We start from the raw sequence: 26,429 nt of genomic DNA, 5'->3' as shown, positions 1-26,429 counted from the left end.
TGGTTAAATAGACAAAATGAGTAATCAGGTAGTTTAATGCAGACAAGCATTTAGCATTGAGGGTGTTGCAGCAGGAATAGAGCTAGCTCACGGGGTGAGTTAATGACTTGGTTTTCATCTAGCAAGCCCGTCTCTATTTACTTGATTTTCCGTTTCGTCTACTACTGCGATTATCCACCTTCTCATCTCAACTCGTACAGCTCCTTTTCTTCTCTTACTCCTATCCTACTCTCTACATTTCTTTTCCCGGGATTCTCCAGCTTCTTCCATTCGTATTCCTCCCTCTTTGCTTGCTCCACAGCCTCACACCCCAGCACCCTCCACCGGGACTATAACTATAACTACCTACAGACTTTCTACCTACTACTTAGCTGCATCGTCTCAAGGTTCACCCGTCTCTCCACCAAATTCCAGCTACCTATACTGTCCTATATACTGACTGTCTACCTCGACTCTCCACTGGGGCTAGACAACTATAGTCTAGCTTTTTGCTCCCCGGTTCTACACTTGCCGGCGTTGAGATAAGGCGACGATTTACGAGCCATCCGCCGTCGTTGCTGCAGCCATTGCAACGACTAATTCGTATCCGAGACAAGTCTCCGGCTGCTTTGCAACCTTCTCTTTGATTGCTGTATTTCACTTGTTCTTCTTCTTTTCTTACTCTTTTTATTATCACCGGTTGAGTTTTATCAAAAACTTTATAAATTATCTCCACAACTACCACTTTTTATTTCTCTTATCCTCCAACAACTCGCGCTGTTTAATTATCAAACTTAATTAACAAAACCCACGGGCTTAAGTGCTCAATTTATTCGTAAAATTGATCCGCGAAATATTTTCTCTTCTCTTTTATTTCTAGCTAGTAGTTTATTTAAGAGCTAGGAGCTTGTATATGTTTATCCGTCCTATCCAGTATTTGCTGGGGAAAAGGTTACAGTTCTGAGAATGCAAATTAAAGCCGTTTGTCGGAGCGGATGACCCATCGGCAACCTTCTCAACCTTTTGAGGGTAGAATACGACTAGGGTGAATTTAAGCTTCTCTGTACCTCGGTAAATGTCTCATCAACCGACTTAAATCTCTATAGGATCTTCTTCCTTTGATAATCATCCCAAGCAAAAACCCACTGAGACTAATAAATTTATCAAAATCCCTTGCTAAGTAATTATATATTTTTATTTTTTACTATCCATATTTAACGGAAAAGGTGAAATCTGATAATTTGTACAATAAAATATTTCCGTTACTGGGTCAAAAATTTTTTTGTTCAATATTTGACATAAATTTTTTTAGATTTTGTAGTTCATAAAAAAATTTTGTGATATGGCCATTCCTAAATATACCCATATTGTTGATTGTGATGTATTTCAAGTATTATCTAAAATGATACTTTTATATTTGAATATTTTTATAAAATCTTCCTTCATTAACTGTTAGTGTTTCACCCTCACCATCAATCCAACAAATTCAATTAAAAGCAAATTACCTTGTTTCAAAATCCGTCCAAACTTTTACTTTAAACTGGCTCAACCCACCAGTTAAACAGATATCCGAGCCGTCTAAACGAAAACTTTTGGTAATTTGATAAGTTACTTACCCAGAAATGTTAAAGTACGATAAACATAAATATAAATATTAACTAGTAAACTGTGTGATAAGAGAACGAAAGTGAAAAAAATGTTAGCTAAGCAAATCCTGTAGTTACACGTTTTATTTATTCTGCGTAGCTTTCAGGAAGTTATAATTACAAAAAAGCTGCAAAAGTTAATCGGTACTAAAAGCACGACGGATCTTCATACCTTTGCTGAATCATCAAAGAGCTTCTATATGTATATTCAAACATACTTCTATATTTCGTAAGCTTGTAAATATGTAAGAGTGCGTACGTGAGTGTGTAAGTCTAGGATAAAGGCAGACATGGGAGTTTAAGGATCGATGAAGTGGAATAAAAAGTATCTGACGTCTCTTTTATCCGTTCAAAGCTGGAGTGGTTCCACTGGGATAGTAACAGGAGGAAAAGTTGGTTCACAAGAGGGAGTATAGGCTAGGTTAGTCTTTTGTGAAGGATGAACCTTTACCAAGTTGAACGAGAGAAAATCTCGGCTCAGATTCCAGTGACCGAAGTTAATCGATTGCGTGAACTGCATACTTGTGCCACTTTTAACTCTGAACCACTCGCCAGATTTAGTTTTTTATTAAAATTTACCCCACTTGGCTCATTATTCCTATAACTTTTTTTATTACCTTCATTTACATATCATACACTCAAATCCTCATAATCATGATAATTTCGTAATTATCGCTGTAATTAATGAAATAAAATCATATTAAATGAGTTTTTAGTAGAAAAGGTTCATTTTAATGTATGCTATTCTATGCAATAATCGTCGGCCTCTCTTAACATCTCAATGAATAAATTTGTTAAGTATGTATTATTTTATTGCCCATTAGTTAACTCTCAATTTACATTTAAATTTTAATTCCTTTAATTCAATGTTTCATAGCTCTAATTTTATGATTCCAATGAAAAAGAGCGTCAAATTAGCTCAATTAGAAATTTAACGTGATATTGCATTTTTAATGTCGAAAGGACATGTAAGCCATACGAAAGAGTTCTATCTGATTGGAGAGGTGTAATGTTTTACTGTATATATCAATTTGTAAACTCACCAAGTATAAAGCCATTTTATGACTTCGGGTAAGCCATAAAATAAGGTTTAACTACCGGTAAACCTTTAACCATTGGTAAATAGTAATTCCAAACTATCTCCACAAACAGAATTTATGCTTTAGTATTTTCAATCAATCAAAATAAAAAATCCGTGAAAATTGTCTCTAGTTTTAATTTCTTTAGACAAACTTCTTACTCGACTTACACAGCTCTTAGGGCCTAATAACGCATAAAATAAATTCTCTTTAAACTCCTTAATGTCAGAGCAGGTACCATCTTCCGTAAACCTGCTATACGAGTAGTGATGTTAAAATAAAGAGCAAAGTAGAAACAGAATAATCTTATAAGCTTCATTAATTTAAATTAGCATGCAATACTCTCGGTAACATCATAAAGCTTTTTTGGAATCCACTGAAATAGAGTGAGTCGTAGAGGGCGAAGTTGTAACATCGAGTAGAGCATCATAGTAGGAGAGTAGCATGTTGGCTTTAACGAGGAGCCATATAGGATTAACTACGAATTAAGGATGTTGGGGCAAAAGCTCCGGGTGAAGAAGATGCGGTTGTTGGTAGCTGTTTTGCCACTGTGCTGGTTGCCTATTTTGTTAGGAACCGCTACTACCACTATTACCACCGTCTCTGACACCATTTCTGGTACTACCATCTCCACTCCCTGAGGACTTTACCGAGAGAAACTGCTGGACTAACGAATGTTCATGAACGTTGAACCAAACGTTGTATCTCCGAGACAGCTAATTCTCTCTACTCTGGTCTCTGTGATTAAGCTTTTAAATCTGGTGATCACTCATCCAGGTAGTAGGTACTCACTCAGACGAGGAAATCGCCGGTCCATTAGATAAAGTCTCTTTGACAACTCTTTAATATTTATAATTAATCGTCTTCTTTGTGCTGGGCCTACCTGTGGATCCTGACCCTTGAATTCACTTGAGACCCTTTTGTTAACCATGCAGATTGAAAAAAAAATTAAATTGGTACAAGAGTGAAATTCTTGTACTAAAAAAATAATTTTCAAGTTTTATTGTCTTCATTTAAGTAAAAAAATTCTTGAAGCAATAAAATTTAATTGGAAAAAAGATAAATTGCCAGCTTAAGTATTTATACTTACAACAAGATGATAAAGCTCTTCAAAATGATTTTTTTTATCCAAAAATTTTCCTCCTGAATAAATCTAATGTTTTTTCAGTGCAAAACTTTCAATTTTAATTAATTCCGCTCTTATGAGAGTATTTTGAAAAAAAGTAATTTTAAAACCGCGAAACAGCTGAATGAGCTAGTAATTTTTTATTAATTAAACAGCCCTCTCTTACTCGAGTCGTACCATTTGTTTTCTCTACTATATTTTTAAATTTATGTTTTCGGCTCGGTTTTAATGTTTGCTATGTTTTTTTTTTTTCACAACAAAGGATGTGATAATTATAATTTCAAAGTATTTTATATTTTTTTGGTGCACGTTTTACTTTTGCTTTGTTTTATTTTTATTAGTATTGTGAAGAAATATAAAAAGAATAATGTGTCTTTGTAGAAATAAATGACCTTAATAACGTGAGAGTGTCAATTATCGCATAAAACTACTTCAAGAGAAGTCTTTGTTCATCAGAATCTCAAAGCTCGTTTTATGCTTCTAGATAATTTTTTTTATTTTAATTTTTTATTATAGTTTTATATTCTTTCTATCTAAACAAATTAACTTACAAAAAAAATTCTCTAAATTATACAAAAAAATCTGTAAATTAAATAATGAATACTTTTTTAAAGTGCACAATTTCTTGAGTACGGAAAAAAAAAATTATTTATGTTTATGAGAACTCTTAGCCTGTAAATATTTATTTTCTAATAACTTAGTGGAATTATTCAGTAACATTATTTTTTTATTTTTCTTGTATGATTTATTCACACAATTAAAAATAAATAATAGATTGTTTTATTCGTTACAAATTCTTAAGGAAACAACCGCAGGATATTTTAACAAGGATATTTTTGTACATAACTCAAAGCTTAAGTGGTACTTATATTCCAGTAAAGTGTTTACCAAGAGATAATAAGCAAACTTGTGTATTTACGTGGGCTTATAACAGACGTTAATAAATCACGTCAACAGCGTTGAGTTAGTGCACCTAAATACAACATAAATAATAACAATAACAATGATAATAATACTTAATTCCTGTTTTAAATATAAATAAACTCGCTGTCAATCATCTATTCGTTGTTTTATTATGCTTAAAAAAAATTTGTTATTTTCTCAACTAAAAAAAAATATCAATTATTTTTCTAATAAATTGATTATGAGATATGGTATTAAAAACGTACAATTTTAATAGAAATTGACAAGCACATTTTGACAAAAAAATTTTTATCTATTTTTCATACTTAATATTTCAATATATTAAAATTTCACTAATTTAAATTAAAAAATTAGATAGATTTATATTTTATTATTATGATTATAATAATAATCATAATACAACTATATAGAAGTAATAAAAATTAATCGTTGTATTTAAAATATCAAAGGTTGGTTAAACAAGAGCGATACGTTTGCTTGTCCTCTTCAAAGCTTTAGTTCGTTCTATTGAGGAAGTAGTAATGCCCGACGTTTAGTCAGCCGCGCCCAAGCGCCAGAAGTTGGTCTCGGTCTGCAGTCAGACTGCCGTAAGTTAACCAAGAGCTGAGAGAAACTTCTCTCAGTACAGTGGAAACCGGATTAGGCTAACTGTGGGGATTAGAGGGTCGAAGATCCTTCGTTTACAGGCTACACACTATGACTATTACAGTTCTCTCTCATCGTAACCACCTTTATCTATGTATATACCTGTACATATGCATACATCAAGCGTCTCTACGGCTCTGGGTTACTGAGACTAGTTACCGGGCCTCGGTTCCATCTTGGGGGTTCTTAGAATACCGCGGTCAAAGCGTGGCTCCCTGAGGTAATGCTCACTCTGCCCTCGATCTCTCGCTGAGGTAATCCCACGTAGTGGTTACACATACACACACTTCTTGTGATAGTGTGAGTTAACAAACCACTCGAGTTACTGCTCAGCTCTTACCTCTATTCCTCACTCTCTCAGTTAACAATCCAAGGGCCATAATTTTATTTTCATTTAAGTTCCTGCGACGCTTAAATTCAAAATTTATATTCAAAAATTGTTTGTGTAAAAATAAATTTTACATTTCAACGAATAAATTTTATTCACAACACTAAAATGATTGCATTCCTCGGAAAGTACAAAATAGCAAGTTTTAAAATAAGATGAATTGCTAATCGAAACGCGTAACGAAAAGCTCTTCTTTCATTTGTTCTTTAACGCTTTTTCGTGCATTTATGTTCAAGTATAAAGTATAAACATACACATCGATACAGAAGATGAAAAAATATAGGAAGGAGATGAAAAAAGTATGTTGAAAATCACAGCACATTCGAGTGTGCTCTCGTAGAATCACTGCCAACTTTTTTTTCACCAGTTTTTTTTTTTTTTTTTCACGTACTGAAAAGATCTAAACAAGTATAGTAGGAGTATCTAGGAAAGTAGGATACAGTGTCTGCGAAGGAGACGAGAGAGAAAGTTTGAAGAAAAAAGCAAACCGTACAAAAGACAAAGAGTAGAGTTAAGAGTGAGGTAAAAATAGTTACCAGCGACGAAACTTTCAAATTCAGTTCGCATTTCTCGATGGTTACGTTATACGTAAAAGCATTGGGAATACAACTTCTGATAATTTTAAAAGGGTTCTTGAAAATAGACACCGGTTTCCGATATTGTTGTTGACAATCTATGACTAGTTATCAACTCTGAACATTAACTTTTATCGATAATAACTCATGAAATTTATCGATAATAACTCATGAAATTTTTTGCTATGGCTTAATTTAGTCAGATGTCAGGCTATTTATAATGAGACAATTTAGGAATTATGCACCATCTTTCGGAAGTTTTCAACACTATTGATAGTCAAAAAATTATCTATGGGCATATCAAGTCGTGTCAGGACTTATCAACCCATAGACTGATAGAAAATTTGTTTGGGAGAATAAATTAATTTTGTTCAGTGATTTTTGTAGAATAAGAAATATTTTTCAAATAATATTCGTTAAAAATAATTTCTTAAATGTTGAAAAATCTTTTAAATTGCTAAAAAATCCATCTATTAAAGTATATATTCTGATATATGGCCAATTTTCATATCAGGTCATAATATAGACAGGTTCGAAACTTTTTTTCTGTAAATGATGTCTTGAATAGTCTCATTTGATTTATGGAAATAATAACTCGTGAAATATAAATAAAACATTATTGTATAATTAACTATCAATTTCTGGGAAATTGAGTAAACTGACTGGACAATAAATAAATAGAGCGAACTCTCCCGACAAATGAACCGATCGCTTACAGCAAGGATCCGGGTTATGAAATAAAAAATAATGAAAATGAAAAAAGTAAACATTGTATCAGATTTCAGCAGTAAACTGGGCAGCTCATATTTCATTCCACAGCTGTCGAGCGGGTTTGCCGCAAGCTCCCTTCCGACAAGATTTTCCCAGAGAATATTGACAAGTCTTCCTCCCGCTTCTCATTCTCTCGTTCATTCCACCCGCCCACATTGTAATGCCTACATGAGTTCACCTTCGTTCTCTTTCACATACTGCAGAATCTACCTCACTCCTGCGTAATCACATCAACACAGTTTCGGTTGTCTTGGTTGAGTATTCAGCTTCAATCTGATCCTTTTATTTTATCGATTCGCTTGGAATGTTCGAGAAATAATTTATAACTCAACAGTGGATTGCTTCGTTGAGGAAAGTTATACAAACATCAGCGATGATTACTAACTATAACTACTAAATATTAGAAATTATTATTGGAAAATTAAAATTATTTGATGTTCAATTTTTAACTAAAAAATCACACTGAACTTAAAAAATAAAATAACATAAATAAACTTCTAGTTAGATTTTATTAAATTCTTTCTTCACATCAAAATTATTATTTATTCGTCAGTAAATATAGCAGCATTTGAAGTTTTTATTTTATTAAAACTCAAATTTTTAAATTCTAGCTATGATTTCAACCGAAATTAAATTACGAGCTTTAAAATATAAAAAGATGATGGAACAACTTCACAGAAATTACTTCGCTTTTATGTGATTCCATTCTATGATTTCATTAATTTTTTTCTACTTCACTGCTATTATACTTTCTGGTATGATAAAAAATCTCTGATCAGAAAACTGAAATTAAAAATAGTTTTCGTTCAATAATTGAATTTTTAGATAATTCAATTCCAAGCAACAATAGCGAAGAAATTAATGTTGAATTAGCTCATCAAATTCAATCTTTATTAATTATTCAAATCGTCAGAAATATTGAACATTTTCATCAATACACCTTTTGATTTTCTCCTCATCTGTAAATTATTACAATTTTCACTGTACATATGTTTAAATATTAAATTCAATGAACTTTAAATACAGAATGTATCCCCCTCAATTTCAAGGAATTATTTCGACAAAATATAAAGTGAATTATATCATAAAAAATCACTTAAATAAATTCCTATATTATTAATTTGTTTTTCCGAAGAAAAATCACTTGCCTGTTAGATATCTATTTGTAAGACTAGATACATTTGTCAGTAACAAATAGGTTATGAGATAAGTTTGAGGCTTATTGAATGGAGTGACGTGTACAATATATTCTGACAAATAGACTCAATTATTTTCTCTTTTCCTCTCACAGCAGAAACAGTTACAATAAATACTTTATATATATTTCAAACGTTCCCTTACTATCATTAAATTTCTCTAGTCTTATACAAGCAATCGTTTGCCCTTCTTTAGTTTGTCAATTTGTCTTGCTACATCACTATGTATGTCTCTATATAGATACACTAAAATACTCCCTTCGATTTCGCTTTTCCAACTTTACTCGCTTTTCGCTACTCAAATGGCCGGGGCCACGTCCATTTATTTCTCCAACAAAAATACTCCATTAAGATGAACAGTCTTCTTGTATTGATGTATATACTGTTGCCAAGAATTCAAAGAACTTTGCCTTGTACTCATTATTCAATATACTCGAGTAATTTAACGAACGCAAATTTATTTAAAGTTACTCATTAAAAAGAAAAAAAAACTGGAGAAAATCATACTTTAGTTTTTTTGCACTGTCAAGTATCTAGGTAAGTTTACGGGGCAAGTTGGGAATTATAATGAAAAAAATGATAGTTATCTAAACAATATTATCGAGGATTTGAGAGCTTTCATTATTCATACTGCGATTTCGTTTCAGTGAAGGCAAACACTTGGTTTTAAATGTTGATATTCGTCAGAGAGATTACCATCAATTTTTTTGTTTGCAGTACCGATGAGTAATTGATCTAGATTAGAAGCGATAGGTAAATTTTAGTTCTAGTTTTTAAAAAGTAATTACATTTGCTATCATCGTAAAAATTAATATTTTTTGGCAAATTTCGTCGTTTTAATTCTCAATATCCAAAATTCCAATGTTAACTTTAAAATTGAAATTTTTCATCCATTAAAAAATATTTCTGCGTTTATATAAAATTTTAGTAAAAAATATAATTCCCACATTTAACATTTTCAAATCCAAGGCTTCGCATAAATATAATTTGTTAAAAAGTTATTTCTCGCGTAATAGAAAACGGAAGCGTATTTACATTAAAACATTGTCACATATGTAATAAAAATATGATTTGTCGGCAATTTCAAGCTATTTGCTTATGCATTACGAAATTACATAGGACGTGAGTCGCCTGGTTCCCGAAAATATACATCTGTTGGCCACAATCTCTAGTACCCAACAGAGCAAAGAAATATTGTATGCGGTATGCTCTGCCAAATCAGTCCATCTATGAACTGAAATCTGCTTAAAAAAAAAAAAAATAAATAAATAAATAAAATAAAGCATTAAATTGCCATTTAAAACTTTTCAAAGCACATCTCCCGTCAAACTTACAAATTAGTTATAATTACCATTAAAATTTATTGACTCTTTCAACTATTTAAGAACAGTTTTCGGTGTAAAAACAAAACATGGAAACTTTTCTATCGATATCACTTAAAAATAAAGATCTTTTGAAAACAAACGATCGAAGAGTACAGACAACCCGATAATTCACTAGGTCACAAAAAAGAATTAACGGCAAAAGAGAATAATATTCATTAAGAATTCTTCGTGACATTTCATTAGTCTTTAAAGCTATTAACTTTCTCTTATTTATTTTATTTTACCGACTCCTCCTTTTCTTGCTTCCCTTTCTCTATTATCACCTGTAGATAAATCTTTGATCGACACTTTTAATTAAGAATAATCAGACTTTTATTTACTTAATCCTGAAACAACCATTATTCTTTTAATTTTTACAAAGTAGTTTTTTCCGAGCTTTTAAATAGTTAATTTTTTTCTAGTGTCGACAATTTAAAATACCTAAACTGTATTAAATTTAAAAAATTATTGAAAAAAAAAAAAAAAACAACTAATTAGTTTCATAAGAATGCTCCGTAGAAAAAAAATATCAAGCTGTCCCTTCCATTGCGATTTATATCTAAAAGTCTGTAGAAAATTTAAGTATAAAAAAAAAAAATATTACGCTTTTTACCGAGCTGTCTTTTACGTTTTTGCGGTTGAGATTGCAGGTAAAGTACTCAAAGGAAAACCACATATGAGGTTAACATACTGAAGAATAAAAGAAAATTGCAGTATGTAAGTATTATGCAATATATAGATACAACATAGACCACATAAGAGAGCAAAAAACAAAGAAAGTACTTTCTGTTCTTGCAGTACGCATTTGAGCTGCATAATGTATGGGAGGTTGCGAAATGCAGAATAGTCGCGACGTGAAAAATGTAAAATGAAATAGAGTGAAATGCTCGGTTCACTGTGCCGTTCATTTCGAGTGGTGTAAGGCGGAAAATATAACAGTTCTGAAAATATAAGTAGCAGAAATAAAGCGAGTAAGAAATAATGTTTAAATTGTTACAATAGTAGAGGAGTAGTCTTGTATCAAACCTCCACTCTGGGTACTCTGGTAACGCATTGAGGTGGAAGAAAATATGAGGGGAGCCTTTTTAAATCTTATAAATTATATCATATTATACTACGTGAATTTGTACTTATATAAAAAAGGTTTCCACTTGATAAAACGGGGTCGAGTCTGTTATAAAAGGTAAACTTGGCGTACTTGCTTTCTTGACAAATTTATAAACTACTTAAGATTCGTACTTGTCCTACCTCAGATCGACGAATCATATTCGAGGGTATTTAAGTAAGACAACTCAAATTTAGATTCCCGGGTGAATTTTTCGCGGTACAACTTTATAGAATCAGCTCATGCATAGTAAATACACAAACCGATGCAGTGCAATATTATTTTAAAGTTTAATCATTTGAGTGAAATTTCGAATTTCTAAACTAGTTGTTAGGTAAATATTTGTTCTGCAATAACCTCAAAGACTTTACTTCAATTTATTCTTTTGTTTAAATTCAATTTTCTCCGTGTAAAGTTCCTAAGGTGGAGTGTTGTACTTTAAGTTTGCTTCCGCTGTTAGACTTTGTTCTAATTTTGTTTCTGGTAGGATACAAATTTTTTTTTTAACTTTTAATTTACGACATTTGTTACTATTTTTCAAGATTTAAATATTCAAAGCTGATACACTAAATAAAATTAAATTTGATCCCAGCGGAAAATTCTTGACTAAAAAAAATTATTTTGAAAAGCTTCATTGTCTTAAATTAAAGAGAACAAATTTTTAGCTAAAAAATTACACTTGATTCAAGAATTTTTCTCTTAAACTGTAAAAAAAACTTATTAAGGTTTGAGAGAACTAATTTGTTTTATAAAAATATAAATAGTAGTTTCATAACTCAATAATTTAATTAAAAGCTTACTTTATATTGAAGGAAGTTTATAAACCTCGAAAGGTTTTCAAAATTATTTAATTATTTTAATAGAAAATAGTTTCATTAAAACTACAGTCAGAGAAACAAACAAATAGAAAAGTTCATTCACAGAGTTGGTTACAGCTATGAAAGGAGTTTAATGTTGGTCCTCAAGAGTCGACAAAGTATTTTTTTAAGTTGAAAAAACACATTTGCAAAAGTAAAGTGAAGCTGAAGTGAAAAAAAAAAAAAAAGTATATGAAGTGTGGTTTGTGAGTAAACAAAATAAACTAATACAAAAAGTTGATTTTGTTGGACAATTTTCTTCAACAAACTTTTCGCTTTGACTAAACGACTCGGGAATTCATTAACAGTTCCAGTCGTTCTATTATTAAAACGAAACTCTATGGTAGAAATAAAAGGTACAGGTATATAGGTACGGCAAAATGGGTGTGGGTAGGGGCCAGGGGGTTTTTAAACAACACTAGCGAACGGGCACAAACATTAAAACGCAATAAGGATAGTTTGTTGGTAATGTTTACGAGGAGAGACCAGCTGTTTTCTATTACCAAATTCTCATAATAGAGCGGACAACAGTGCGTTTATAAAATGTTGGAAAACATTAACTGCACGATTCTTGTCCGCTCGGTATTTTCTACAAAATTAAATTCTGTGACAAACATCTTTATCTCCAGCGCTTAAATTAATGATATTTTTGTTTAGTAATTATTTTACTTGCTTAACTTTTCGTATTATTTTATTTAAGAATGAGTATAAATCTATTTAGTTTGTTGCTTTTGTTGAGAAGTTTAACGGTTTCTTGAACAAGTAATATATTTCTGTTCAAATTGATATTAAATACAACGAATAACAAGACTTGAAAAGTACCTTGATTAGATATTTGAAGAGATTCTCTTAATAAATTTTTAAATTATTCACTGAAGAAAGGAATGATCAATGTTTTATATTATTACTCATTGTTTCTTTTTGAATTCTTTGAGATTCCGTAAAGATATTACAACTAAAAAAAAAATCCAAGAACGCCCAAGTTATTTCAAACAAATATTTAACTTCAAAAAAACTTATAAATATTCCCGTTAAAATGTTTAAAAATCCAATTCTTTACTTTTTTGAATCCACAAATTTGATTTCCCTTTACTACTGATTTGTCACATACAACGGTGCATTTAATATATAATTTATTATCAATATTGAAAATTTTATTAAATAAAATCCAAAGCGAATAAATCGAATTTAATATTTAATATAAAAATTTTTTTCATCAAATAAAACGTAAAGCCAACAATGGTTAAAAATTGAAATCCAGGAAATTGAAAAGTTTCTCCGAGGCTTTCGCACTAACGCGAATGAGAAAAAGAGATTAGATTGACAGAAAAAAAGCGTGAGTAATTTCGTAAAGTCGTAAGTCGGAAGTTCACAGTGACGTTGAAATGGTGCTGGACGAATTCGACTGGAATTAATTAAAATTCGGCAGTTCTTTCCGTACCATTAGTTTATTTTCTTTCGTCGAAAATATATATTACTCTACCTTACATCAGACATCAACGATTAACGGTTAGTGTAAAAGTGCAGACGCCTGACAAGCCGAATAACCTCATTGATCTCACCCTTTATCCTGATATTCTTCTAAGATGCTCCTACCATAAAAACGCTGCCAAACGCTGCTTGACTACAGAACCACTAGCTCAGTTGGTACCTATCCGCTTAAATCAATCCTACTAAAGATCCTGTTTGATATGCGAGAAAGCTCATGCTTCGATTACTCACGTGCTCCATTAAACTTTAAATTGATTTCTATTAAAAAAATAAAATAAATTATTGGAGCTCTAATGAAAAAGCTTTTCCATTTATTTATTTTTTAAGAAAAAAAAATAATAAAATTAAAAATAAGGTTAAATAAACTAAGTCCAAAAGGATTTATTGTAAAAATATTGAAAAGGAATGGTTTGTAAGAGGGTACATTATTTTTCTGTTGTCAAAACGTTTTTCCAAGTCTAGTAGTTGGAAAAATACCGCTTAAAAGTTTTACCGGTGAAACAGGACAAGCGTAAAATAAAAATAAAAAAAAGTAACAAGAAATTGCAGACTCTTCTCCTCTTGCTCCTTCTCTTTACTCTAATCTTCTGGTTCTTTTTGTTCTTGTCAGTGTCCCTTGTTCTATGTTCTTGAATCTCTAGTGGATCCGATTTTAGTGCTTTTAAACAGTACAAGTGCGATCGTCCAACAGAAAAATGCTTCCATTCACCGAAAACTAAAATCGATCTTCAATGCTCTTTTGACTTTCTCGTGTCTTTATGCACTTTTATCTTTCTCTGTTCTCTAGTTCGCTGTTCGATTGTCTTCGCTCTTTACACTCTACTGTACCATACTTAACTGGTGCTGCTCTTAAATACAAAAAATATAATAGAAAAGTGTTCTCTACTCGGGTAAAGTCCGGCCCTCTGACTTTGGCTCTGACTCAAAAGTTTAAAGCACCGATTTGTCTTCGTTATTGTTTCACAGTTGTCGGCCCCTCGAGCCGGAACACGGAATTACCGTTGGCTAACGATCCACCAAGTGATAAAAGAAGCTCTCAATGAGATTTGAGCTGTGAATAAAGTCACCAGAAGAACCCGAACGAGATATACACTGGTTGGAATTTTTAGCCTTCTGCTTGGCTGGTGTGAATATTTTTTTGTGGTCAACAAAAGAAAGAAAAATTATTTATAAAAAATTTAAAATAAAATTCTAAAAAAACATATCAGAGATAATTTTTTAAAAAAATTCTTTATTAGTAATAAAAAAAAAATTATTTATTAAAATTTTGAGTGAAATATCGGTGATAAATTTGTATAGAAAAATCCTCTTTAATACTTTGTTTCATTTTCCATCGTTCAATTATCAAATTGCTAAGTTACGAGACACACAAAGCCAAATATAAAATTACAATACCGGATTTTGATTATTGAAAAAACCAGCCAGGGAATCAGAGCAGCAAACGACAAATTAACAAAAGCACACACAATACAATTACCCGGCCTTTATCGTTTTTTGGGATTGTGTAAGATCTGCAATCGAGAAGGATCAACGCCGACGGTTTATGGTTCAGTTAAGGCCAAAAGTATGTAGCTTTGCAGCAAAGTTGCTTTATCCGATTTTATTTTCTTTTTTTTATTCACCTAATTCCGTTATCCAAATCCCGGGGAGCTTAAAAATCCACCCAAGATTATTCTTCACGGCATTTTACATCCGATACTACTGGCAGAAACTTAATTATTTCTACTCACTAATTGGATAGCAACCAGATCGAAAATCCAGTGGTCGTTGCTGACTCGTTAATTCCATCAGATATATTAAATTTTTCAGCAGCTTTAGAATATTTTTCCACTTTTATTCCTCCACTCAATGACCTTAATTGAATTCCTCGCTCGGTAATTTAAAAATAACTCAACTTAATTATTTAATTAACAACGATAATAACCAATAAATTTAATTTAATCACTCTAAAAATCGCTTTATTACTTTGTACTTGACATTAAAATAGTTTAATGACAATAAATTAACATATTTATGAATTTACACCTACTAAATAAATACGTCTGTGTATCCGTAGATCCACTTAGATCGTAAAGCAAATTCAATTTAAATTCTAATACTAGCCACAGGCACATGCACGCGCTTATTCGCCATTTCTCTGAATTCACCGGGCTTTACTTTTACGACATCGCTATTTTACTTTAAGCGCAATTTCCGAATCCCATTAATATCCATCCTCTTCCTGGATTTTCATTATACACCACCCGCCAATATAATAAATCCATACTTACTTCTAGTGCTACTATATACATTACTCACAAACACCGATCTTAGAATCTTCGATACATTCATCCATCTTTGGAAATCGAGTTACTATCGACGTTGATCACTCGACACACTGTACTTTCTCAACATTTTTAAAATTGCATCTTATATTACTCCTACTGTCCCGATCCCTCCACTTTCTTGATAATGCAATGTTATTGTTACCACAACAGCAACTGTTATGATTATTATTTATATTTATGTTGATAAAAATCCTCGAGTATCGATTTTAATCAACGTAAGCTTCTCAGAAACTCGCTCAATCAATCATAAAATTGAAACTACCAATCCATTAGCCCGAGATAGAATGATTTGCAGCGTTTAACTCATGAATGACTTGATGCTCGTGTAACATTTAAATATTTTAATCGAAAATAATATAATTTTTTTTTTCTAATTGTACGAAAGGATGATAATGATAATTCCTGGATTCTGTTGGAAACAAAGCCGAATCGGTTAGTGGTAGTCGAACATCCAATAACTAGAACAATAGACCGAGGATAGACTCTAGAGGCTTTCGAGGAGCGAGGAACGTGCAATGAGGTTTGAATTATGAGATCAGTCTTAGCGATTCCCAAAGGCCATTTAATAGTTCACCGAATGTCCTTAATTCGTGTCTATTACCATACCTATTTCTCGCATTAATGCCTCTGTTCAGAGTGGCAAACGTCCTCGATTATAGCTTCCCGTTCATTCACTCATTTGAAGATCCTCAGTCTCTACTCACTACTCACAGAGAAGGATTCATTTTCACTGCTGAAATTCTCACTCTCACTATCACTTTAGAAGATAGAAGATTGAAACTAGTGGACTTCAGACACTTGACTACTTCAGTTCTGATCACTAGTCAAGAACACTGTGCATTGTTCATCAGGATTCCTCGCTTATTTAGTTAAGTACTGACTTAAATAGCCTAAGTTTGATTAAACTTCATGAGATTGACGTAAGGAATTAAATTCACAAACTCCTGACAAACTTTCTAGGAAATTTATATTATAAATTATTTAATTTTATGCAACGAAAAACTTGTCTCTAGACAATAATATCTGCAAAACTATTTTTTAGAAAATCAAAAATTTCAAGTCGAATTTAAATATTCCATTGATTTATATTTTGGATCAATTAATTAGCTGATCTTATTATCTACAGATAAAATTCTAAATATTTAATTAGATCATACTTATATTAACAAATTCATATTTTTTTTATCTTTTAATCTCATTTTTTAATTTAACGTTTCTACAGCCCTTACCGATTTAAAAGGTCCCATCTCTTTTTAGCTAACAAAAAAATCTCATGGGACGAATTCTATATGAAGGAACGTAAATATTATCCACAGGCAAACAGTGTAGATACAGATACACAATTTATATACATATATTATTCGTCATATACTTAGGTAGTAAATTAATTTACGAGCCAGAGATAATTGTACATGTTCCCGTAAGTATAACTGCCAACGGCATTTCGCAATCAAACAGATGAAACTCCGTATAGTATAGTAGTTTCGAGCTAGCGAAGATCCATCTGAGCTGGTGGTGGTGATAGCGATGGTGGTACTAGAACATTTCATCAACTGGAAGATACGTCGAGAATAGGATGAAACCTCAAGGGGAATCGTTTTCGCGCTATAATTACTCTGATTCAACGACGACATTCACGAATGTTCAAGTTGTCAAGGCGACAACGCAGCCTGCCAGTGAATCAGTGGTACATAGTCTCGATACGCAGATACTTCGACAGTACACGTTCGGTTCAACGTATAAGCAAGTTTCAAATAAGTAATAGAATCTATTTACGATATATATTAATAATAAACATACAATTTCGCGTAAAATGATAATTGATTTATTTCATTGAAATTAAGTGCTATTGTTTTATATTTAATTTTCACCGCATTAATGAACATGAATACTTATTTGTGTACACATGTGTCAGGTGCGCGAATGAATTGAAGTGATGTACGCAATTGTTTTGTTTTAACATTTGTATACTATCCACATGAGTGATTTATTTCATGGATTTCAAATGTGGCTGAGGAAATTCCGTTCCACTGTATGTGCAAATTGTATACATTTATGCAAAATAAGCTTAAAAATTACTCATTTATGATATAATACTGAAGCCAGCAGACACCTGACTTTATTTGAAAATAAATCAGTGCTAAGAAATTCTTTTTCAAAAAAATTACATTCATAATGTTACTTCTTAATTTCTTCGAGTGGAATTTTTAAAAATTTTTTCTCTGAAAATTTTCTGTGAAAAAAAATTCAATTGACGCACTCTTCAGAATGCGTTAGTATGCATTTCCTCTATTCTCTTTTAGTACTTCCTTCCTGGAGCGAAATCAACGACGATCTAGCCTCGACCGTCGACCCGGAAATGAGTGAAATAATCGACTTAGAGCTAGCGCACTCGGTGGGGAAATTAGTACTGATGTAAATGTACTCACTGCTTTATAAATTTGTCGATGTTCTATTCTCTTATTATTTTATGTTCATTTTCTTAACCGCATAGTCATTCGCGAAAATCCGCGATTTCTAAGGACATTCCACCATAAAATCACAACTTTAAACTTCTCGAGGTTGTAAACACTTTTTACTGTCCCATCAAAATTTAATTGTAACATGACCTATTTTAATAGGTCCTACAACTTTGAATTGATTTTCAATATCAGAAAAGTCTCTTCACTATCCTAGAAATTTACTTCTATTTATAATTGTTATTGTTATAACGTCACCAAACTTTAGCAAAAAAATCGTGCGAGCTTTATAAAAATAAAAACTTTTTTTATCCATCGAAAACTTCTTACCTTATATGTTATCTATGTCCATACATTTTTATCAATATTATCCACTGAACACTCGCCCAGAAAAAGGTTTTTTAATTCAAACATTTCCCTCGAAATGAAAATTAAAAAAACGTCCAAAACTTGAATTTAAATTGAAAACATGTATTCCCAGATTAAATTCAGCCGTGATCATTTTCTAATTGTATAAAACGTTGAAAAAAAAATCTTCACTGACAAGAGCGTTTTCCTGTAAATTCATTTCAATCAAAGTTAAGTATCGATTTGCAATTCCTTCCTGGTGGGTATCTAAAATAACAACCGCGCCATTTATAAATCGAACATCGAACATGTTACCTTTTTTTTTAAAGTTTGTTTCTACAAAAAAAGTGAAGTCACGCTTTTTCACTAACGAAATTGACTCAGCAACTTTTCAGCTTCGCCAACTTTTTTTCATTTATTTTAAATAGTTTTATTTCACGTTATTTATAAATAAAAGCTTCCCAACTTAACCTTTAGATCCTTGATCTTTAATCATTCTATTCAACGATTAATTGTCTTTTAAAGTGCTAATTATGTTTGCGTTTAAAAGTAGCGATTCTCGTTAAATTGTTCAAGTGGGTCAGCCAATAATCACATTGCATTATTGAAGAGTTTTCTGCAAAGCTCTTGGAACTATTGAATGCATTCAACAAGTTTTGTTCCTCGGACGGTCTTTAATATTTGTTCACCTCCCGTTGCACATAACACCAATCGGAACAATGTGGGGTTAATACTACAGACATGTGACTTTAATAATTACAATTGCTCGATGCAATTTTCCTTAACTAGCAATTATCTCCATCTTCTATCGCCAATTACTAATTACCAATTTACAAAGCACTAATCTCGAGAATCCCTATTAATTAGAGCAAAATTTATTCTTCACTTGTTTAACAATTAATTAATTAATTAATTAGCTAATTAATAGCGAGAGTGTCACAACTCGTATCAAAGTTGGCGGAATATATCTAAAATTAAATTTATTAAACAACGGGATGTATATACACGGGACTCTGACACACGAGCGGAGTATAAATGCATGATATAGGAGCTTGACATTCTTTACCACGAGGACTACGAGGACGAAGTAAGATACGCTGGCTCGGTACATCCTGTCTGTTGAGTTCAAGTACATTAGCGTGCGACACTTGAGAACAGCTGATATCTCCATATAAATTTTCTCTTCTACGGAGATGGCGAATCGCAAAATCCTCTTCTCTCAGACTAGCTTCAGCACTCAACCATGTTTAGCCTCAACGTTTCGTGACTTTGCTGCCAGATCCGGACAACTTCAAGTGCTTTCACTGACTTGATATTCACTTTAATATTCTACCCACCAGATATATATTTACGTGACGTTCTTTACCACTTACCTGTGATTTAGTTTTAAGCTTCGTCCTACATTCATTTTTTTTGTCATCACATTTAGGAGGTAATTTTTTTTTTTTTTTTTAAGAAAATTGAATTATTTTGGCAAAAAAAGTCCATCGAAAATTTTTAAATTAATTAAATACTAACTGGCGTTATCAAGTTCATAATTTTGAAGTTTTAATTTATAATCCATAGATTTTACCTAAAATTAAAAAAAAAATTTTATTTTCAAATTTGGCTTGAAATTGATGAAATTAATTTTTTTTTAGCGTGAATTGATACCGCAAGATTTGAAGTTATTGTTATTAAAATTTGTGTACATGTATTGCATTTGCGCAAGAGTATGAATATTTTAAAACTATAAGAGAAGCTAAAGTAACGAATGATGTAAACTTTCTACTCATACCTTTTAAAAATTAAAGTGTAAATTTGCAGATTTACTTCATGCTGAAGACTATAAATTCATAAGTATACTTAGACTTTTCAGAAATTTTTGTCACTAAATATTAAAATCAATTATTACGACACTGACTATGTGAAATCCCGATTAACCAATTTTACATAAAACTCAAGCGAAAATGCAATTGCTTCAATAAGTAATAATCACAAATATCTTTTTTCCGTTCTCCCCCTAGTCACGAAATTTAAAATTATTATAAATGCCTTTCCCAGAGACTCAGTAATACCGACAATAATATTTTATCCGCATATTGAATATTTAAATATAAATGAAAAAAAATCCCCGGATTTGTTTCTTTTTTTACGATCAGCGCGAGGGAACGAGGATGTCATTTAAACTAGGACCCTTTATCGTCTGAGCATCGGCAGCTATTTTACATGTGAATGCAAAGCCATGAAACACAGAATACAAGTGTGCCTGTGTAAAGCGTGTACGTATGTGTTCCGAGGGATAACAATTTCGTAGCCCATTCCTAAATCCTCTTTTCTTTTTCCGTCCCTCTGCCTCTGCCATTTAACTACGACTATTTTCACGTTGACTCTCAAGAATAAAAATATTCATGTCTTTTTTTATTTTTTCCGATGACTCGGTGAAAGCTGAAAATACTGAAATCGTTGGATCAAGGATTCCTCGTATTTTTCTAACTAAATGGTCCCGCGGAGATTAGATACCCTACCTATCAGTGAGTTATATTGCTCACAGCTCTATTTACATCTATATCAATAAAACTCCTCCTACGGTTATACATAAATCACCATCTATTTACAGTGAACTAACTCACCGTAATAAATTAATAGTCAAACAAAAGTTGTTAACGTCAACCAGACTTCGATTCGCTCTCGATAAATTAAAAACGTGGAACACGTAATGTGTTATGATTTCAATAATCTAAAACACTTCACAAACAATAAACTTGTTTATAAAAGTGACTAATTTGGTGATCATTACACTTGACTTTTTTTTTTTCTTTCAATATTGAAACTTATGACGTTGAAGTCAGTAGAATAATAATTTTTAGAATTTTTTAAACTAATAACTGCATTTTTTTTTTCAGCGTTGTTTTCAATTTAATCAAAATTTATACTTATTAATTGCATACAGAGAGTAAATTTAGTAGCGAAAATTTAGTTATTATATCCACTTATAAACAGAAATTTCCAGCGATGTTACTATGAAATTCACGTATAAACTTTGTACTTCTAGTTGTAAAATAGTTTAGTTTATTGAGGTCAATTTCTATTACTGTAAATTCTATCACCTGCGGTAGAGATAGCAGTCACACTTGGGAATCGACGGGTAAAGCTCCCAGAAAGTTGTTCCAAAAGTCAAACAATCACCAACGTCTGTCAGTTCCAGTAGCTCTAATTGGCAAGCACATTCTAGTTATTAAATTAATATCATTCATGTTTATAAAACCATTGTTTTCATGTTTCATCATATACATACGGATGATGTAATTCGGTATCACTTATTCCCTGTTTGCGATTCCGGTCACTGAATTCCGAGTTAATTAATAATTAAAATTACACCAGAACTCACTTTTCTCCGTCTCTGATTTCAAACGGCTACATCTTTATAATTTAATACTAAGTAAACATAATTATTTTTTACGCCTTTTAATAATTACCTTCTTTATAAGATTTTAATAATTTTTCAGCATTTTAATTTTAATTTTAATTTTCTTCCAGAGTTAGTAATTTCAAAAACTTATCAAGTTTTCAATAAAATAATTATTTTTATACCAGAAATAAACTTTAATTATAGCTACAATTGTCAACAACAAGATTTTGTATAATTCAATGATTTTTATTCGCCTTAGTTGCAACCTTAAACTCCGTGCGAATAATTAATTGTTGTAATAAAAAGTTTTAAGCTTGATTAGAGAGTCTACAATGTGAAACAAGGATTACAGGAGAGTTTGTAAGTAAAGATAATTTAGTATCTTAATAATTAGTTGTTACTCCTTAGTTACTAACAGTTACAAAGGATAAAACTCGGTCTTCTTGTGGGAATAACTCGGTGGTAAATACCTAGGATTTCTCGCAATCTACAAATGACCTGAAGATGCGGCAAACCACATACTACCCGCTGAAGCCGATGCACCAAAATACCACTACAGTCTCCTCAAATCCCCTCATTGTCTACTCCTAATTAGCTCCTTAAATCACTCTCCTAATCTCTAGTTATGGTTGTATAAAAACATCCCCGAAATATATTATAAATTATAATATAATATAGCCTTATCTCAATTCAGTTAGATCTAACTCAATCCATAAAGTAAAAGAATTGAAATTTAATTCAACATCAGACAAGTCAATAATTCAAAAATTCAATCAAACAGAGTAGCTCTAACTCAAAATTTGTTATTACACCGATAAAAATATATTTACAGCACTTAAACTGCTAACCAATTTATCTTACACTAGACGTTTCTCATTTTATCCGCACCATTAAAATCAAACGTCGAATTGTCATGCGATAAGTCGGTCATACATCTGAAAATAAAACTCGTAAAAGTTGGACAATGATATCCAAAGGGTGATAACTTTTCAACAAGACAACATGCGCGTTTCAACCCCACATTTATGTCTAGATGTCTATATCTATGGAACTATAATATAATGTTATACTTTCCGAGCAGCTAAGAATCGCTTACTCCATTCTCTCACTCCCAGGTTTGAGAAAACAGCGCTGACTAGAACGAAAACGTTCCTGTTTATTTTGCAAGTCAATGCTTCATTCAACTTTTTTTTATTTTTCTTACATTTTCATTATTTCATTTTTTCTCATGCTTTTGTTTTATAAATTTAAAAGTTAATGAAATTTTACTTCAATTATCACGAACATTTGCTACATTTTTTTTTTTTTTTATCAGATGTAGAAGTGATAAAAATTTTCTTTCTGTTTATCGCGTAATAACACCAAAAATTTCCAGATGTCTCTAAATTTTAATATCACAAAATTTCCAAAAATAACCAAATAAATAATAATAAAAAGCAGTCAAATGAAAGTAATAATAAATAATGAGTGTAGCAATTAGCAATTAGTAATTATCAAATGAAAGTGAGAGTATAAAAGTATCATCGGCTTTATTTCGGTTCCGGCCAATGTAATCGTGTAACTAGTAACTGGTAACGATAACTGTATTGTATGACTTTATAACGGAAGCATTTTCCCTCGGGACGTGATAATTGAAATTCAATTTCCCCGTGTGGTTGCGTGAAACGCAGGATGAAACGTGAGATGCACCCGCCCAAGAGGACAAATTTAATTACAGTATGCATGATGTTGTGTAGCGTGTGTGGATTATATGAAATAGGTATGGGTAAATACGTATGGGTACGGGTAAGGGGAAAGATAATTTACAGTTATGCATGCGTGTGTTGTGCAAACGATAAACGATACAGAATCTAGAACCTGTGCCTCAGCACCAGCGAGTGTACTTGAAATAATGTCTGTAGGAAGGAATGTAAAATACTCCTCGAGAAACTGGGTTGGATGGGTACTCTTGTACACATAATGCCTATACCGGGGCTGCGGTTTCCACTGCACGAGACAGAGTGAGTGTAAAGAAGTGAACTAGTGTGGAAGAAAAGCAAAGGAACGCTGAAGCTTGTATGGTTTTAGAGTATACGTGGTAAGAAACGATAAATTGTTCTAGTATCGCGTAATCTTAGCGAGCCAGCCAACTTATACAACGACAGGACGACGACGACGACGACATGGAAGACAAGGACGTGAGGAGGCAAGAAAAGCGAGGCGGAATGACAAGAGGAAGAAGGGTGCGAGTATGAGTATGAGTTTCGGGATAAGGATGAAAGCGACAAGGCGTTATGTATTTTATGCCCAAAGTATTAAAATGATTTTTTTTATAAGTTACGTGGGTGATAATAATAATAATTTTTTAAAAAGTCTATTTGCATTGAAAAGTCCATAAAAAATATAATTTTTAATAATTCTGTCTTGAATCAAGCAGAAAAATTATTAAATCAAATAAAATTACTTGGAGAAAAATTTTTTTCTCTCTATAAAAATGTAATTTAAAAAAAACATAAAAAATATGAGTATATAGCATCTATCACTATAAAATTACTATAAATTATTTAGCACTGTAAAGCAGTAAAAGGAAACTTTATTTTATTCATATATCTGTCCCTTGGTACCCAGAACATCTTCATAACCCCATAAAGGATGATCACAAGTCAACGGCGGTTGTTATATAATAATAATAATGATAGCAACACAGCACAAGCAGATATAAAGATATACATATACATGACCAGTAAACACGTATATATATCTAGACTAGCGTGTCTTTCGTCCGGAGCTTACGCGCAAACTGGTATAGTATACAGTAAGCCAGCTTGCAACTTATGGTTTGCGATAAGAGGCTTGAGGGTGTGGTGGCTTCATCTTCATCTCTATCTCCGTCTGACTACGGTTCACTATTAGCCTTCTTGTTGTCCCCCAACATAACAGCCCTCCTCTATTCTGAACACCTATTATACTATATATATTATATAATCTTGGTATTTATCCGTATATCTATATCTATGCTCTATCCTCTGTCCTTGGTCAGAATCTCAGAACCAACGTAATAAGAGTATTAGTAACTATAGTACCCTTATAGACCTGAGAGACCAGAGAGATTAGACTGGCTGAGTCGTTAACGAGCCCTCAAATTACAATTGATCTTATCTATGTGAATAATGGATCCGTTGTTTGTCACAAGTCTGCATTTACTGGACTGGTGTTACTTTGTACTTCAAGCGGGCTATAAATTGTAAATTTGTTTTATTTACTTACTTTGTAATTTTATTTATTTATATGATGACTCGTTTTGTAAAAAAGTATTTTAATTAAACAAAATCACAAAATTTAGTTTGATCTATTTTCGATAAAAATATTTTCTTTTCCTTTTTTTTTTTACTTCTCATTTTGATTTTTATTCACTCAATAAAATTATAATTCTATTTTATTTACTTGGATAAAATTTAAAAAATTTGAATGAATGAAAATAAATTTTTAATGTTTCAGATGCCGCTGAAATTATGGCTGCCATTATGTCTACTTGTATTACTTATTTTCATCTCTGTATCAGCAGCTCACAAAGTAAGTACAAGTATAAAAATTTTTAAATAAATTCCTGATTTAAAATACAGACATAATACACGGAGAGAAAATTATCATTATTCTACAGTAATAATAATTATTAGTAGAGATAGAGAAGCTTAATTTTCTAAACGATAAAATTACAGCAAATGTTGATTTAGTACTAATTATCATATTTTTTTTACGGTGTAATGTTCTATGAGTTATTAAAATAAATAGCAATTCTAAATGAATATAGATAAAGTATTACCAAAGTTATTAACTAGACAAACAGAGGCTATTTATTAGTTTTATTTGCGTACAGTAAAGTTTAAATATAGTCACTAATTAAACGTGAAGTTTGTATAATTTTGATGTACTCTGACAGTGATATTAATGATAAATGATGTAATAAACAGTCAAATAGCTCGCCGTAAGTAGGGCGAATAACTTGATAGCTTGTTCAATTATACCTTCACTGAAAATTTAATTTAGATCTATAACTTTTAGGTACTAAAAGCTTCACAAGTTAGACAACTATCGGTTTAAAGTTTTTAATACTTTATCATGAATCATGAGATTTATCACATATTTACTGGTTTAATCTGCTTCTACAAACAACTCTTGATATTTTTATCGCTCAAAATAAAGACAATGGTTTTTGAGCGATTAAAAAAAAAAAACAGAAAAATTTTACTTTCTCAGTAGTCGTAATAGCAGTAATATCTTGAGTAAATCTCTGGGTGGATAAGTCTTATTTCATTGACAGAACATTGCCCTAGAGACTCGACACAAGGGCTCAAGAAATCAAGTAGAGGGTTGCAGTGATGCTAGCAGTAAATAGTCGTTAAATGACGGGAATGCCTTAAGAACGCAAAGCTCAACAAAATGAAAGTGCCTGTTACTATAGGATAGGGAGTAAAAAAATCAGCGTGACAGTGAAACCGCATTAACTTTTCGCGAGAAACTTAATCGACTACCAGTCCACGGGTCAATTAAAGTTAATAGCTTGCGACACCAAGTACGAGTGCAGGTATCCCTAGGCTGCATATCGGATCTCAACTTATCGTTTGATTTACTTCAATAAATTTAAAAATTTAAGGAACTTTTGATATGACATTTTTAGAATGAAAAAATTAAAAAATTTCAAACTAATTTTTGTTGATTAAATTCTAAAACTAAGTCGTGGATAAACGTTTTTTATTTTTATTACCAGATACTTGTTTA

At 31.7% G+C, this 26,429-nt stretch overlaps 1 protein-coding gene across 8 annotated transcripts in view; it reads left to right on the top strand.

Moving 5' to 3' along the window:
* Fstl5 (follistatin-like 5) overlaps positions 1 to 26,429 on the top strand; it is a 197,697-nt gene that overhangs the window by 99,945 nt on the left and 71,323 nt on the right. For 6 of the 8 annotated variants that reach the window (XM_074249112.1, XM_074249118.1, XM_074249113.1 and 3 more), the window contains one exon: positions 25,149 to 25,223. In XM_074249112.1, the coding sequence (XP_074105213.1) occupies positions 25,149 to 25,223 (75 nt within the window). Of the gene's footprint in view, positions 1 to 16,824; positions 17,506 to 17,536; positions 17,869 to 25,148; positions 25,224 to 26,429 lie in introns of those variants that run through there. The other 2 variants (XM_074249111.1, XM_074249110.1) reach the window with 2 other exon arrangements.

The sequence above is a fragment of the Cotesia typhae genome, unplaced genomic scaffold, assembly GCF_013202065.1.
Source record: "Cotesia typhae breed Kobodo isofemale line unplaced genomic scaffold, CoteBio_Ctyphae contig_5, whole genome shotgun sequence".
NCBI lineage: Eukaryota > Metazoa > Arthropoda > Insecta > Hymenoptera > Braconidae > Cotesia > Cotesia typhae.
This window is presented reverse-complemented; position numbering and strand designations above follow the sequence as displayed.